Source organism: Trachypithecus francoisi, unplaced genomic scaffold (genome assembly GCF_009764315.1).
Source record: "Trachypithecus francoisi isolate TF-2019V2 unplaced genomic scaffold, Tfra_2.0 Contig01579, whole genome shotgun sequence".
NCBI classification, from domain to species: domain Eukaryota; kingdom Metazoa; phylum Chordata; class Mammalia; order Primates; family Cercopithecidae; genus Trachypithecus; species Trachypithecus francoisi.
In genome coordinates this window covers 9,805,645-9,819,551 of record NW_022681442.1, presented here as the reverse complement: position 1 = coordinate 9,819,551, position 13,907 = coordinate 9,805,645, and the positions used below count along the sequence as shown (strand labels likewise).

General features: G+C 46.5%; 1 protein-coding gene across 23 annotated transcripts in view; it reads right to left on the bottom strand.

Annotated features, from left to right (window-relative positions):
- FGFR2 (fibroblast growth factor receptor 2) overlaps positions 1–13,162 on the bottom strand; it is a 120,576-nt gene extending 107,414 nt beyond the window's left edge. For 18 of the 23 annotated variants that reach the window (XM_033180791.1, XM_033180825.1, XM_033180815.1 and 15 more), the window contains exons 1-2: positions 12,445–13,162; positions 8,170–8,449 (exon numbers count right to left, since the gene is read on the bottom strand). In XM_033180791.1, coding sequence (XP_033036682.1) covers positions 8,170–8,335 — 166 coding nt within the window. In that variant the 5' untranslated portion in view covers positions 8,336–8,449; positions 12,445–13,162. Of the gene's footprint in view, positions 1–8,169; positions 8,450–9,038; positions 9,184–12,444 lie in introns of those variants that run through there. The other 5 variants (XM_033180798.1, XM_033180924.1, XM_033180932.1 and 2 more) reach the window with 3 other exon arrangements.
- Between the last annotated feature and the right edge of the window lie 745 nt (positions 13,163–13,907).

Sequence of the window (13,907 nt, the reverse complement as noted above, 5' to 3'; positions counted from 1 at the left end):
AAAAATTCGACTGGTTTTAAATTTGAAACATTTATAAATGTCCACGATATATATTCAATTGTGCATCTATTGCAGCCAGGTAGAAATGCAACATGCATTGGTGGAAATCCAGGAGGCTTAGCAGGACAAGAAGGCTCCTTAAGGCAGCCACACATCTTTGGGGACAATCCCACTATCAACTGACAATCTGAACTTTAAGGGTGTTCAAAGAGTTTAAACACTAAACTTAACCATTGCAATGATCTTGACATTCATTTTATAGTACATCCCCCCAAGCACATACACACACCATAGACACACACAGCTGGCCTTTTCAATGTCTGGATACCTTTAAAATATTACAACTGGTCAGTATGGAAAATTTAACAGTAAACTGTCAGGTATACAAATGGGTCACATATAGTAATATAGGAGCTCAAGGGTTCAAAAATAATCACGACAATTTATATAGAGTTTATTAACGTTAGAGCTCAGAATTGAGTTGTCTCCAAGAAAGGTGCTACATAAATCATACAAATAAATGCGTCCCTTGTTCTCATTCCTGAATCTATCAGCATTTTCCTCATAAGCTATTTTTAGCCCCCTCATAAAGCACATTCAGCATAACCTGAAATTCTCTGTGTGCATTCTATTCTGAAATGAATTGGAATTTACCATTCTTTACTTAGACAAGCGGTTAAAGGAAAGAATATACCACAGCTTAGCTCTCTGACTTGGTACTGTCAAAAAGAATCAGAAGTTTTTGGCCAGGCGTGGTGGCTCACGCCAGCCTATCATGAGGTCAGGAGATCGAGACCATCCTGACTAACACTGTGAAACCTCGTCTCCACTAAAAATACAAAAAATTAGCCGGGCGTGGTGGCGGGCGCCTGTAGTCCCAGTTACTTGAGGCAGGAGAATGGCGTGAACCCTGGAGACGGAGCTTGTGGTGAGCCAAGATCACGCCACTGCACTCCGGACTGGGTGACAGAGCAAGACTCCGTCTCGAAAAAAAAAAAGGAATCAGAAGTTTTTAAGAGTGGCATGATGTGGCCAAAGTCCACAACGGCGCAGATTACTTACGGTATTCCAAAGTGGAGTAAATGACACATTCAGCATCTGAAAGCTCTGGCACGGTACAAGTTTCCCAAACCAAAATTACTGAAAATCTAAAGCATGCCTATTTTATTTGACACACACTCTTCAAGGATGACCGTGGCTTGTCAACAATTCATACTTTCGTATGAACATTTAAATGGTAAGAGCTTGAAGTTATATAAACAGAAGTCAGCCACCACACACAAATCACGGCAAGGAAAGAGAAACTTGTAAAAAGTGTGACTTTTGTCTATTACAGAAGGAGACATCTTCAAGACATGAAGGATCACCACAATAACCTGTCCAGCATCTTGTTCAATCAGACCTCTTTTTAAAATAACTTAGCCTCTGAACAGCCAAGGCAATCCTAAACAAAAATAACAAAGCTGGGGGCATCACATTACCCGACTTCAAACTATACTGTAGGGCTACAGTAACCAAAACAGCATGGTACTGGTATAAAAATAGGCATGTAGACCAATGGAACAGAATAGAGAGCTCAGAAATAAGGCTGCACACCTACGACCATCTGATCTTCAACAAAACTGATGAAAACAAGCAATGGGGAAAAGACTCCCTATTCAATAAATGATGCTGAGTTAACTGGCTAGCCATATGCAGAAGATTGAAGCTGACCCCTTTCTTATACTATATACAAAAAAAATCACCTCAAGATGGAAGAAAGACTTAAATGTAAAACCCAAAACTATAAAACCCTGGAAGACAACCTAGGCAATATACCATCCCGGACATAGGAATGGGCAAAGATTTCATGACAAAGACATCAAAAGCAATCACAACAAAAGCAAAAATTGACAAATGGCATCTAATTAAACTTAAAAGCTTCTGCACAGCAAAAGAAACTATCAACAGAGTAAATAGACAACCTATGTAATGGGATATTTGTAAACTATGCATCTAACAAAGATCTAACGTCCAGCATCTATAAGGAACTTAAATTTACAAAAGAAAAACAACCACGTAAAAAGTGGGCAAAGGACATGAACAGACACTTTTCAAAAGAAGACATATATGCATTCCACAAGCATATGAAAAAAACAAAAGCTCAACATCACTAGAGAAATGCAATCAAAACCACGATGAGATACCATCTCACACAAGTCAGAATGGCTATTAATAAAACGTCAAAAAATTATAGATGCTGGTGAAGTTGTGGAGAAAAGAAAACACTTATATACTATTAGTGGCAGTGTAAATTAGCCCAATAATTGTGGAAAGCCGTGTGGTGATTACTCAAAGAGCTAAAAGCAGAACTATCATTTGACCCAGCAATCCCGTTACTGGGTATATACCCAAAGGAATATAAATCATTCTACCATGAAGACACATGCACACAGATGTTCATTGCAGCACTATTCACAATAGCAAAGACATGGAATCTACCTAAATGCTCATCAATAACAGATTGGATAAATAAAATGTAGTATATATATACCATAGAATACTATGCAGCCATAAAAAAGGACAAGATCATGTCTTTTGCAAGAACATGGATGGAGCTGGAGGCCACTATCCTTAGCAAACTAACACAGCAACAGAAAACCAAATGCTGCATATTCTCATTTATAAGTGGGAGCTAAATGAGGAAAACTCATGAACACAAAGAAAAGAACAGCAGACACTGAGGTCTACTTGAGGGTGGAGGGTGGGTGGGAGGAGAGAGAAGAGCAGAAAAAACAGCTATTGGGCACTAGGCTTAATACCTGGGTGAGGAAACAATATGTACAACAAACCCCCATGACACAAGTTTACCTATATAACAAACCGTCACATGTACCCCCAAACCTAAAATAAAATTTAAAAAATTAAAAAAAAAAAACTTGGCCTCAAGTTCTTGGCCAAACTACACTAAGAAGGCAAGTCAGGGAGGAAGACAGTGTGGTAAAGATGGGGTATAGTTAGCAACACCAAGCATTTCAATGGTAGGAAAGCTAAAAAAGAAGAGCCATCTCTAAATCTCATATGGGATACAGCAAAAAAGATGAAAAAAAATGCAAAACTTAAGGCTAGAACAGGCGTGGCGGCTCACACTTGTAATCACAGCACTTTGGGAGGCCAAGGCTGGAGGATCACTTGATGCCAGGAGTTGGGGACCAGCCTGAGCAATATGGTGAGACCCCCGTATCTACAAACTATTCTTAAAAATTAGCCAGGCCTGTAGTCCCAGCTACTCAAGAGGATGGAGGACCCCTTGAGCCCAGGAGTTCAAGGGTACAGTAAGCCAAGTTTGAGGATACAGTGAGGGTACAATTGCACCACTGCACTCCAGCCTGGGTGGCAGATCAAGACTCTGTCTCAAAAAACAAAAACAAACAAAAAACCAAAGGCTAAAATCATCTCTCAAGGAAAAAGAAAAAAAAAATAGAGACCATAAGCATTTTGCACAGTTGCATAAAACCCACTGGATCAGAATTATCTGTGGAATAGCCCAAAAAACTTCCAAAAAATAATTTCTGAACTACCCAGAGAGATCTCCCCCAGCTCCCCTGCTAAGAATCAGACCAGTTTAGTGGAGAGTAGCACACCAGCTATATTTCCTACCCAGCTTAACAGGCAGGTACCCAAAAATCAATTTCCCATGTTTTCCTTTAATGACTAAAGTTAGCTTCAATGGAAATATAAGAGTAAACTAGATTAGAGGGAGTTTTTAACAATTACCCTGGCTAAACAAACACCTAAACAACAGTCTGCAAACTAGAAGACTAGTGGATACATTTTATTGAAACTACGAACATTAAACAAAACACTTCCAGTTTAAACACGACCCCAGTTATTTCATAGCCATGTAATTACTTGTTAAGTCTGATATTAAAAACATCTCATATTGGATTGCTGTGGTTTTGTGAATTCTCACCCTCAACTGGGTCAAAAAGACTTGAAAGGAACAAAGTCTTTACTTATGGCTCGATGCGGGGCCATTGGCATAGTACAAGCGTTCTTTTAACTGGTTGAAATAAACAGACAAAACAGAAATGCACACATATACCCCAAAGTTGAATCAGAGCGAGCCAGTATAAAAATGATACAAGTACCAGTTCTCTAGGCTTGCCAGATTTCTGCTCTATAAGTAATATTAAACATGGCTCTTGGTCTATGAATTGTGAAACACTTTATATACTAATAAAGAATGGGTACTTCACTGTGTATTTAACTGCATAAGCCTGTATTTGGTTTAATTGACCAAGAATAAGTCCTTGTTCCAAAACTAACTATCAAGTTACAGTCAACTCTTAAATATTAACACTCATATTGAAAAACAAAGATGCAGATAATACGAAACAGAAGATTATTTTAAATCATTCACTCTTGGTATGCGGATATATTCTTTCTTCCTTTCTTTTAACTTGCAATTAAATGCGTATGGCTAATATTATGGCATTTACAATACTTCTAACAAAGGACTTAAACCATACTGGAAAAATCTGACTTAGGGAGGTCTCTGTGCAGATCCTGTCCTCAGTGTTTCTGCTACTGAACTCTGGACCAACTCACGCTGGTCCAGGAGGGCATCACCTCTCAGAAGACTGACAAAAAATTGCTACACAAACTACATTTTTTTCAGGTTGTCACTTTTCAGAGTCACACTCTGTGGAGGGCGGGAAAGTAATTAAGGGTTTAGGGTTGAAAAGCCCTTTCATTTTAGCTCCTACTGGGTTGGTGTAAACAAAGATGCCATTAATGTCAACAATGACTTAATTAACCAGAGTAGGTGACAATGTCAGGAAGAACTTGAAAGTAAGAGTTGCCCCCTCTCAGGGTAATCAAGCTTGACTATACTTCAAATATTTATAATGTTAATCAACAGAATAGTACTTGGCCTTGAGGACTGCCCCCCTTCGAGTCAATAACCATGTTTTCACTCCTCTGCTGGTCCCCTATACAAGGAATGACCAAAAGGAAATTAACAATGAATGACCAATTGGAAAACTCACATTTAATCTGAAATATTAAAAACTAAAATCTTCTAGAGATTATTTTCTTAAGTCAACTGAGTGGACCCAACTCCACTGCTACTACTTCAGAAAGGGTCCAAAAGACAAATGATATATATGATATATGATATATATGACATATGATATGATATGATAGGACATGACATTGTACAAAGCCAAGATGGCTAACCATATCCTTTCCCTGAGGGGCCAAAAGAAAAGGACCCTCTAGCGTTAGGGCCCAGGCTTCTTCCTGGAACTTCTCAGTCACATTTTTCTCCTATTCAATAGACATTATCTAAACTGAGCTTCCAAATAAATTAGCAAACCAAGAAGTCTTACAAGATAAGACCTTGGTGCGCTGAAGGTCAAGGTGGAACTTACTGCTAACCAAGCTACAGTTGTTCTAACCATGGAGAACTGATGGACAGGGGCACAGGGGCACACGCACGCACACACACGCACGCACACTCTCTCTCTCTCTCTCCAATTCGCCAGCGCAGAGCCTAAACCTGAGCCCATTTTCCGTTGTTAAAAACTCCTTTCTCATCTGTAATTCAATGACCTTCCTAATCACCTCTGACACCAAAGCAGAACTCCTGCAACAGAGGAAATGATCTTAGGGCTCAAATCAGTGGCCAGTATTAGACTAACAGATGAAGGGAAGTGGGGATCCTACAGAAAGCAGACACAGCTTCCTGGAAACACCAAGGCCACTCCATCCAAAAACAACTTTCTTCTCAACTGTCTGCAAAAGCCTAGATGTTTTTTGACATTGTGGCACCTGGCACAGCCAGCCCACGGGACTGGGAAGACCCATGTTCCCAGCTCACTGGCGACAATGGTGACAAGGCCATGCACCCTATGCTTACTGGATGCCAGCCCCTCTGCTAATTGCTCTTTAAGTTCAGGTCAAATGGAAATCTCCTAACAACCTCTTGGTGGAAGAGTCAGAAGCCTTCTGAGGACATTAATATTCAATGACTATTAATGAAGAGACCCTAAAAATCATCTTTTCAAGCCCTCAGATGACAGAATGGGAAACTGAGGCCCGGGATTTGTATGCTTTTCCAAAGCCTCCTCTTTGTCAGGTTTTGCACCTTCTTCTAAGACATCTTTTCTTTTCCATCTCATAATTCTCGATGCAAATGAACTCATAGCTCATGGAAACTATGAACCCATAAAAATGCACAAAAGGACATTAACAAAATATTACCTGAAACTTCCAGAACTTCATGGACCTCCTTCCTGATCCATAAGTGCATGGACAGATCCCCGGCTGAGCAGGCCTGCTTCCAACAATACCCACATTGTTGGATTTAAATTCTTACACAAAGACTCTTTTGGGGAACTTCGTCTCTTTCCACTATTTCTTCCCTCTGCCTCACCTGTCCCTCCCTGCATGTATACACAATTTTAAACTTCCTTCAAGAATTAAATATAGTAAAACAAATCCTCCGGGACCATTTTACACTTTATGTTGAAATAAACTCACAATAACGCTGCTCTGAAAAACCAAATGAAAAATGACAGTTTTTCCCTAACCTGGGTTGCTCCTAAAGCCCACACTGTAGGAAATCCCAGCTCAAGCTTCCTCAGTTTTTGCTGAGCCACGCACTTAAGGGAAAACCAGCAATTACAGAAACATCCATTTTAATTATTAGTAAATTAAAGAAGTACAGGCATGACTTTCAGAAACCAGGAACTTTTTCCCTCTTACATGAAAGCCCTGTAAAAATGCATCACCACAGAAAATTACATTCATTCTGGTGTCCCAGCATAAGTTACCAAGAGGCAGTTCCATAACTGGTCGGTAGCTGTAGCTACACAAGCCTCAGACACAAACTCCTACCAGATTGGGAGATGTCACCACACCCGTTAATTATAGAGCTGCCATCCCTCTGTGTAACAGAGAGTTCCCCAGTCTCACACGATTGCTTCAGGTGATAAGTGCTTCGGTCCTCATCCTTTAATGACACATGCCCGGGGTCTTCCTGGGGAGCCCACGTCTCTCAGAACTCTCATCTCAGATGGACACAACCCTCCTTCCTAAATTGTCCTGATCCGGCTAAGGAGGCTGGGCTCTCTGTCCTCTCCCAGCCTACCCCACTGGGTAAGTGTGCTGTATATTCACCCCACGCACGGGATGTATTCCCAGAGCAGCTCAGCTTATCCCAGACACCATTCGGACTGCTGCGGGTTCCTAAAGCCAGGCAGGCACCAGGTGGGCTCTCCACAAACAGGTTCATTAAGTGGCGATGAGTGCTGGGATCTGCCGTTTTATTCTCGGATTACCACTCAAAAAATAACTCAGCTACCAATATTCCCTACTGATGACAGATTTCAAGGCAGCACCAAGTAGAGGCTTGGCTCACGTTGTCTCCAAAGGGCTGGGAGAGAAGTTCCAAATCTGCTAAGCTGAATAATTCAGCCTCATGTAGTCCTCACAACTGGACTTACACCTTGAAAATTAAATTTCCAAAGCTGTGACACCAATGCATGCCCTGTGATACTTGGAGGTTCTCAGCTGGAGGAGATCCCCTGGCACATTCACTTTCAAATTTACCTAAAATAGAATCTGCCACTTTGTGATGATGCATTGCTTAAGTATTAGGAATTACAATGGCTAAAAAAAAAATTCTGAGATGTCAAGCCTCTCTCTCTGCGCTAAACTTCAGAACCTTCTTTTCTCCTTAAACAATGAAAATAAGACATCAGCATTTCAGACGTTGGCAATTTCTTTTAGTGGTTCCTTTTGTCAGAAAATAGCAATTCTTTACATTGTAAGGAGTAGGAATGCTGCTGGGGGAGACTAGAGATGACATTCATCCTCCCAAGGTTCGTCCCTTCCACAGCTCTCTCAGGCACTGGATAAAGGTGAACTCCAGCTGCCTCCCTCACCCAGCACAGAGAAACACACACAGCAAGAAACCACCAAACTATACCATTCTGCCTGCAGTGTTGCAGCAAAGGACCTTCCCTCATCAGCTCTGCCTTGCGGGGAACCAGGAGACCACGGTCAGGTGCTCTTAGAAGCCTCATTTACAATGCAAGGGTAGCTGCTTCTAAAACAGGCCTTAACAATCTGTCCCCAGACAAATCCCAAAACAAACTTGAAAAGTGAAATTAAATGACTTACCTTCTGGCTCTAATGTGGTATCCTCAACTAAACTGAAGGAGGGCCGGGCCAGGGACAAGGTTGCCATGGTGACCACGACCAGGCAGATGAAACGACCCCAGCTGACCATGGTTACGGTACCAATCCCCGGTCCTCTTCCATATCTCCATGTGGACGTTAATCCCATCTGCACACTTCCTCTACGGGCATGGACTGCGCGCAATGCCTTCAGCCTGCGGTGGGCTCAGGGACCGAGGCGCTGCCGCCGCTGCCTCCGCTGCTGCTGCTGCTGCTGCAGTCACTAAAGGAAAGAGATTGGCGAGTCAGGGAATCTTCCCCAGTGCCAAATCACTCCAGCCCAAGTGGGATAAAACCATTTTTCAGCCTCTCAAATGTGTGCAAACAGAGTTCTTTTTCATTATCTGCTAAATCCTTCCATCCTCACCTCAGAGTCCCAGGTGATTCCACCAGACCGGTCCACAGAAATGTGTTAGGCTAATCTTTTTTAAAGCATATTTTTAAGAAACAGAGATAAAACAGTAGCTACAGGACTCAGATACGTGCAGCCACTTCAGTGAGGCAACGTGTGCTCTCTTCTACTATCCACTATCGCCTCCACCACCCTCAATGAGCAGAAGCAACATGACCTTAGTTTCAAGGGCAACTACAAAAGCAAGTTAAAAGTGCTCGGGTTGGCAGAACCAACCTCATTCCCTCCGCTTAGTCCAACTGGGCTTTAGAAAGCTAAACTGTTGGAGCCGTCTGCTCACAGCTCCGCATTTCTGCTGGGCTGGAGCTGAGCGGTCTGTCCCACCCTCACTGTAGCTCTTGGGAAGAAAGGAGACCAGCAAAATCAAAAGAATCCCAGGAAGGCTACAGAAAATTCCCACCAGTTTACACTTGTCAGGATTCATTTTCAAATGGAGAAGGGTATTTCCGTCTTCCGCCAAGCAGCCACTTACGAAGAGTGAACACAACTGCAGCGCATTCAATGCAGCTGATCCAAAAAGGACTTCGAAGCCTGAATTCCCTTCCCCTGTGACTAAATGGCAGTCCAGGGCTGCTAAATGTCTTCAACTTCTGTAGAAGGGTTAGGAAACGGAGCAGATGCAAATTCTGATGAATTATGCAGGAATGTATTAATAATGATGATGTAAATTATGTAAATTTTAGTCATGGTATGTGATTGGACCAATAACTTTCAATATGCAAACCTATTGGCTAAATTTTCAGAGTATAAGTTAGAAGAGGACACTCAGCTTACTATTCTATTCACCCATTTGATCCAAGGGAAAGAGAATTTTCCAAGAAAGCTTAATACATTCCAAGCAACTTTAAATTCACTCAGTACCCTCTGAGACTAAGGGTAGAGTCAAAATGCACAAACTTTAGAGAATCATTAAAACAATCACAAGAAAGGGCACATCAATCTCAGGCTTCAGATTCTGTGAACCGCAGGAATAAACCATATTTTCTAAGACTGGAGGTGGAGGGAGGCCTTTAATACAAAAATTTCTAAACTCTACATTTTTTATGTACCCACTCGATGTTTCAAGTTATGACATAGGATTTCAACACTGCTGGAGCCTCCCCAAATCTTATCATAAAAACTGCTCTTTTTAGCTTTGACTGAGGATAAAAATGGATGAGGGAAAAGAATATACCACATCATTTCCAAAGGAGGAATAAAGAAAACCTCAGCTTCAAAGACAGCACAGGTGAAACAGTATGATTCGCAGCAAAAACAAGAAAAGTATGTGTGCAGTTGTGTGTGTCCACGGTGTGTGTGTGTGCATGGTGTGTGTGTGTGCATGTGTTTTCGGATAGCTTGAAAGATTTTTCCTCCTTTCCTTCCTCTTAATCAAGAGCCTCAAAAGATAATTTCAGATCTATTTCTACATACATGTGGGAGGAAAGTACACAAACATTCTCATTGATTTACTAAGCATTTCCAGAATGCAGGGGAATTTTCTACCTCTAACATGACTTCAGGAACAATCCTAAGTCCTCGCAGAGGTTTCACCCCAGGCTCCTTCCCCAGCCTGCTCCCCTACCTGTCCCTAACCAGAGGAGCCTCCTTGGCTCCAGGCAGAGAAAGGTGGACAGGGCTCTCCACTGAATCTCAAGCCATTCCATCATCCTGCTGCTTGCACTAGAAATTTGCATTTCAGCCATTTCCAGGTCCAAGCCCCACAGCAGCCCCCTCCCCAGAACTCTGGAAGGCGGGGACCTAAGGCGACAGGTCTGCACAGTTCCTCACCCAAGTGGACAAAAGTATGGTGCGACCTCCTAGGCAGGATAATTAGGTCCCCAGGCTCGGTGTTGGGAACACAGGCCCAGCATGCCGCTGGCGGCCACAATCCCAGCTTCCTGCCTTCAATACCATAATCCTTCCTGGAGTCTGAGCCCCAGTGAAAGCCCCAGCGTGTTTATTTTTCCCCTTGAAAGGGAACTCTCTTCTCAGCCTGCACGCGGGAGGAGTTGTCACCCTCCCTCTGATGGATGGCTCTTCTCGGCCGGCCGCCCGCCCCCACCCCCCACCCCCACCCCCGCGGTCCATTTTCACCTCGGCACAGGCCTGCCCCCAAAGACAGGCAAAGTGACAAGGAGGAAGGGCTTGGCTGCGGAGTGGTCCCCATGCCAGGCTTGTGCTGGGCTCTTCAATTTACCATGACATTCCCAAAACCCCGGCCCTCCAAGAAGGCAGATCAATACAACGCCCTCCGCTTTGGGCTTCCACCTAAGGGGTGATCTGTCGACACACTGCTGGCTCGGCCACCGGCAGCATCTGGCGTTTTGTTCCTAGGTAGATTTCACATCAGGAAAGTCAACAGTGCCCGGCTCCTCCAAAGTGTGGACCCATCTCTTCGTTTAAGGCCTCCCTACTTCTCCCCAGCACTCAGTAGGAGCGGGAGCTGTCAAGGGGTCAAGTCTGGGGGGAAATTCCTCAACAAATTGAAATCTCAAAACACACACACTGACTCAGGACCACAATGCCCTCCCAGTTTAATGCTTGCGTCCAATCAGAACTTGCGAGCAGCTTGGGGGTACTCCTCACCAACACCCCCTTTCAGGGCAGCACTTCTTTCATTTGTTTGCCTGAAATATCCTGTTTTTCTCCCCCTTCTCGGGGCGCTAAAGAGCTCAGAGAAATCTGCATTTTAATTGACATTCCAGGGAAAGGGAGAGGGGCGCCTGATTGCTTTTCTATTCAAACTAAACAGGCTTTTCAGATGAAAATGAGTCGAGCCCAGTGGAAGATTTACAGGGATTTGGGACCAGGGAGACAATGGAGTTTTAAATGTTGATAGCGTTTCACACCAAACATATAATGGGTGCCCTGAGTTTGAAAGCAGGTTTGCCTTTAAGGGTAGGTTTTATTGAATTGGGCGAAAAGAAGAAGGGTCTGGAGAACGATTTGCAAGGGAGTGGGGTGCGAGGAGAGTGACGGAGGCTGGTGGCCCCCGGGCCGGCCTCCTGCGCCAGGTTCGCGGTCCGCGAGGGTCGGAGCCAGCGCCACGCAGGGCCCTCGGCTGATTTCCCCAGCGCGGCCCCGTCGCCGAAAGAATGAGCAAGAATGAGCGCGCAAGTTAGAACTCGCCTGCGCTTTCGACATCTCCCAGCCGCTGCCGCAGAGCAGGCAGGCGAACTAGAAAAAGTCGGTCCAGTTCGCCCCCTAGCCCCAGGCGCGCTGCGCTCCCTCCAGCGCCGACGGCGGCTGTGGGCGAGGGGCGCCCCGGCACCGAAAACCGGGCACTGGAGCCGTCGCCTCCCCGACAGTGCCACCCCTGACCATCGCCACCCCTACGGGATGTCACCGGCCCCACCCCAGCGGCCCCCTCCCGAAAAACGGGCCTCCGCGGGGCCTGGATGGGACGGAAGTTCCCAGGACCCACGGATGGAGCACCTCGGAGATGCCCCCTGGGACCCGGCCTGCGGGGCTGTGCCACGGGCAGGCGAACCTTCGCCCGTCTGCTCTGGGGTCGGAGAAACGCGCCCAGTCAGCGGGAATGCGCCCGCCAGGGTTTGACAGGGAGGGGGGCGTCAACGCTAGAGGCAGATGTCAGCATCTGGATGGGGGTGGCAGAGGCAGAACTTCCCGAACACCGGCCGTCAGCACGCACCCACCTCCCCCATCACCTATGCAGCCACAGAGGGAGGACGCGGAGCGCCCTCCACAATGCCAGTCCTTCCGCGCCCCCTGCCCAGAGGACGGTGCACCCGGCGTCCCGGGCTCCCCTGGCGTCCACGTCCCCGACTGGGGAAGCTCCCCGAGGCGTCTTGCGCGGCGATTACCTTGAATGGCAACGCTCCTCCGCGATTTGTGTTATCCCTGCGCCCCGCGTGGGTCGGGATGGAGAAAGCGACGAGCCCGGGGTTGGGGGGAGCAACTCCAAAACGCAGAAGAGTGGTCCTTGGGTCTTCGCCGGCGCCAAGGCTCCCGGGCTTCACGCGCACCCCAGGCTGCGGAGGAGCGCGGGCATGACGCCCGCGGGCTGCCCTCGGATTTGGGGAACGAGAGGAAGAAAGGACTCAAGCTTGGCGTCGCCTCCACCAAACTTTGCTCGCGAGTTGCGAAGGCTCAGAGCGCGCAGGCAAGCTGCGGCCTCGGGGCCCCCGGGGCTCGCGGCCGGCCCCCGCCAGCCCGGAGAGCAGTCGCCGCGCCGGGCCAGGTACGCCGCATGCAGCCCCGCGGCGCCCGAGCTTTGTGGCGGCCGCGCGCGCTCGCTCGCCCGCTCCGCACCCGCCGCCCGCCCGCTCGGCTCTCCACCGCGCTCTCCTGCCGCCGCCGCCCGCGCCGCCGCCGCCGCCGCCTCCGCCTCCTCGCGGCGGGTCACGCCCCCGCTGAAACCCGAGCCGTTTCCTGGACGGCGGCGCCCTCTCTGCCAATCAGCGCCGCGCGCCCGGGCCGCCCCGAGCCCCGCGCGGCTCCCGACGCCTCCGAGCAGCCGGAGACACCGGCCGGGGAGGCGAGGGCTCGGCCGCGATCCGGCCGTAGGGATGCAGCGACAGCCTCCGAATAAGGCCTGGTCCCGCGCCCCGCGCCACCTTCTCCCTCCTCCCCGGGCGAGCGAGGCTGGCCAACGGCTCGCTGAGCGGCTGCGTTACGTTGTTTTATGTTAAGTTAGAAAACAAGTGACCGAAGGCTCTAACCCTGCCCTCCCCATATAAAGAGACTTTAAAATGCGCCTTCTTGGTACTGCGGGGAGGGTTGTCAGGCAACTGAAGCTTTTGGAGGAGAGAAAGCAACTTGGAAATGTCCGCAGGACATTGCATTTTTCTGTCCTTCTAAACAATAGAAATGAGAGGAAAAAACTGAATATTAATGGAGGCCCTACTATGTGAGGGTCACAGTACATAGGTGATTCTATTTCGTCTCCCCAACCACCCTGCGGAGTACTATTCCCAGTTTCTGATAAGGAAACTAAGGATCAGAGAGGTTAAGTAATTTGCCTAGGATCACACAGCTGGCTACTGGGAGAGCCTGACGAATGTGGCTCTCTCAGAAAAAGTCAAAAATTGCATCCAAAAAAAAAGTATTTAGTAATATATGTTTGGATTAATAAAACGAAATTCAAAGGAGTCTAAAGACTCTACCATAAATAGCTGGACCTTGAACAAAGTAATTCCTCCCTCTGAATCTTAGATTCAAAATCATAAATGCAAAATCTGATTCTTCAACTGCACGCCAAGCTGTAACTGGTTAAAGTTCCTATTTCCATTCACCTTTTCACTAAGCCATGTCTTCAGAATAATTT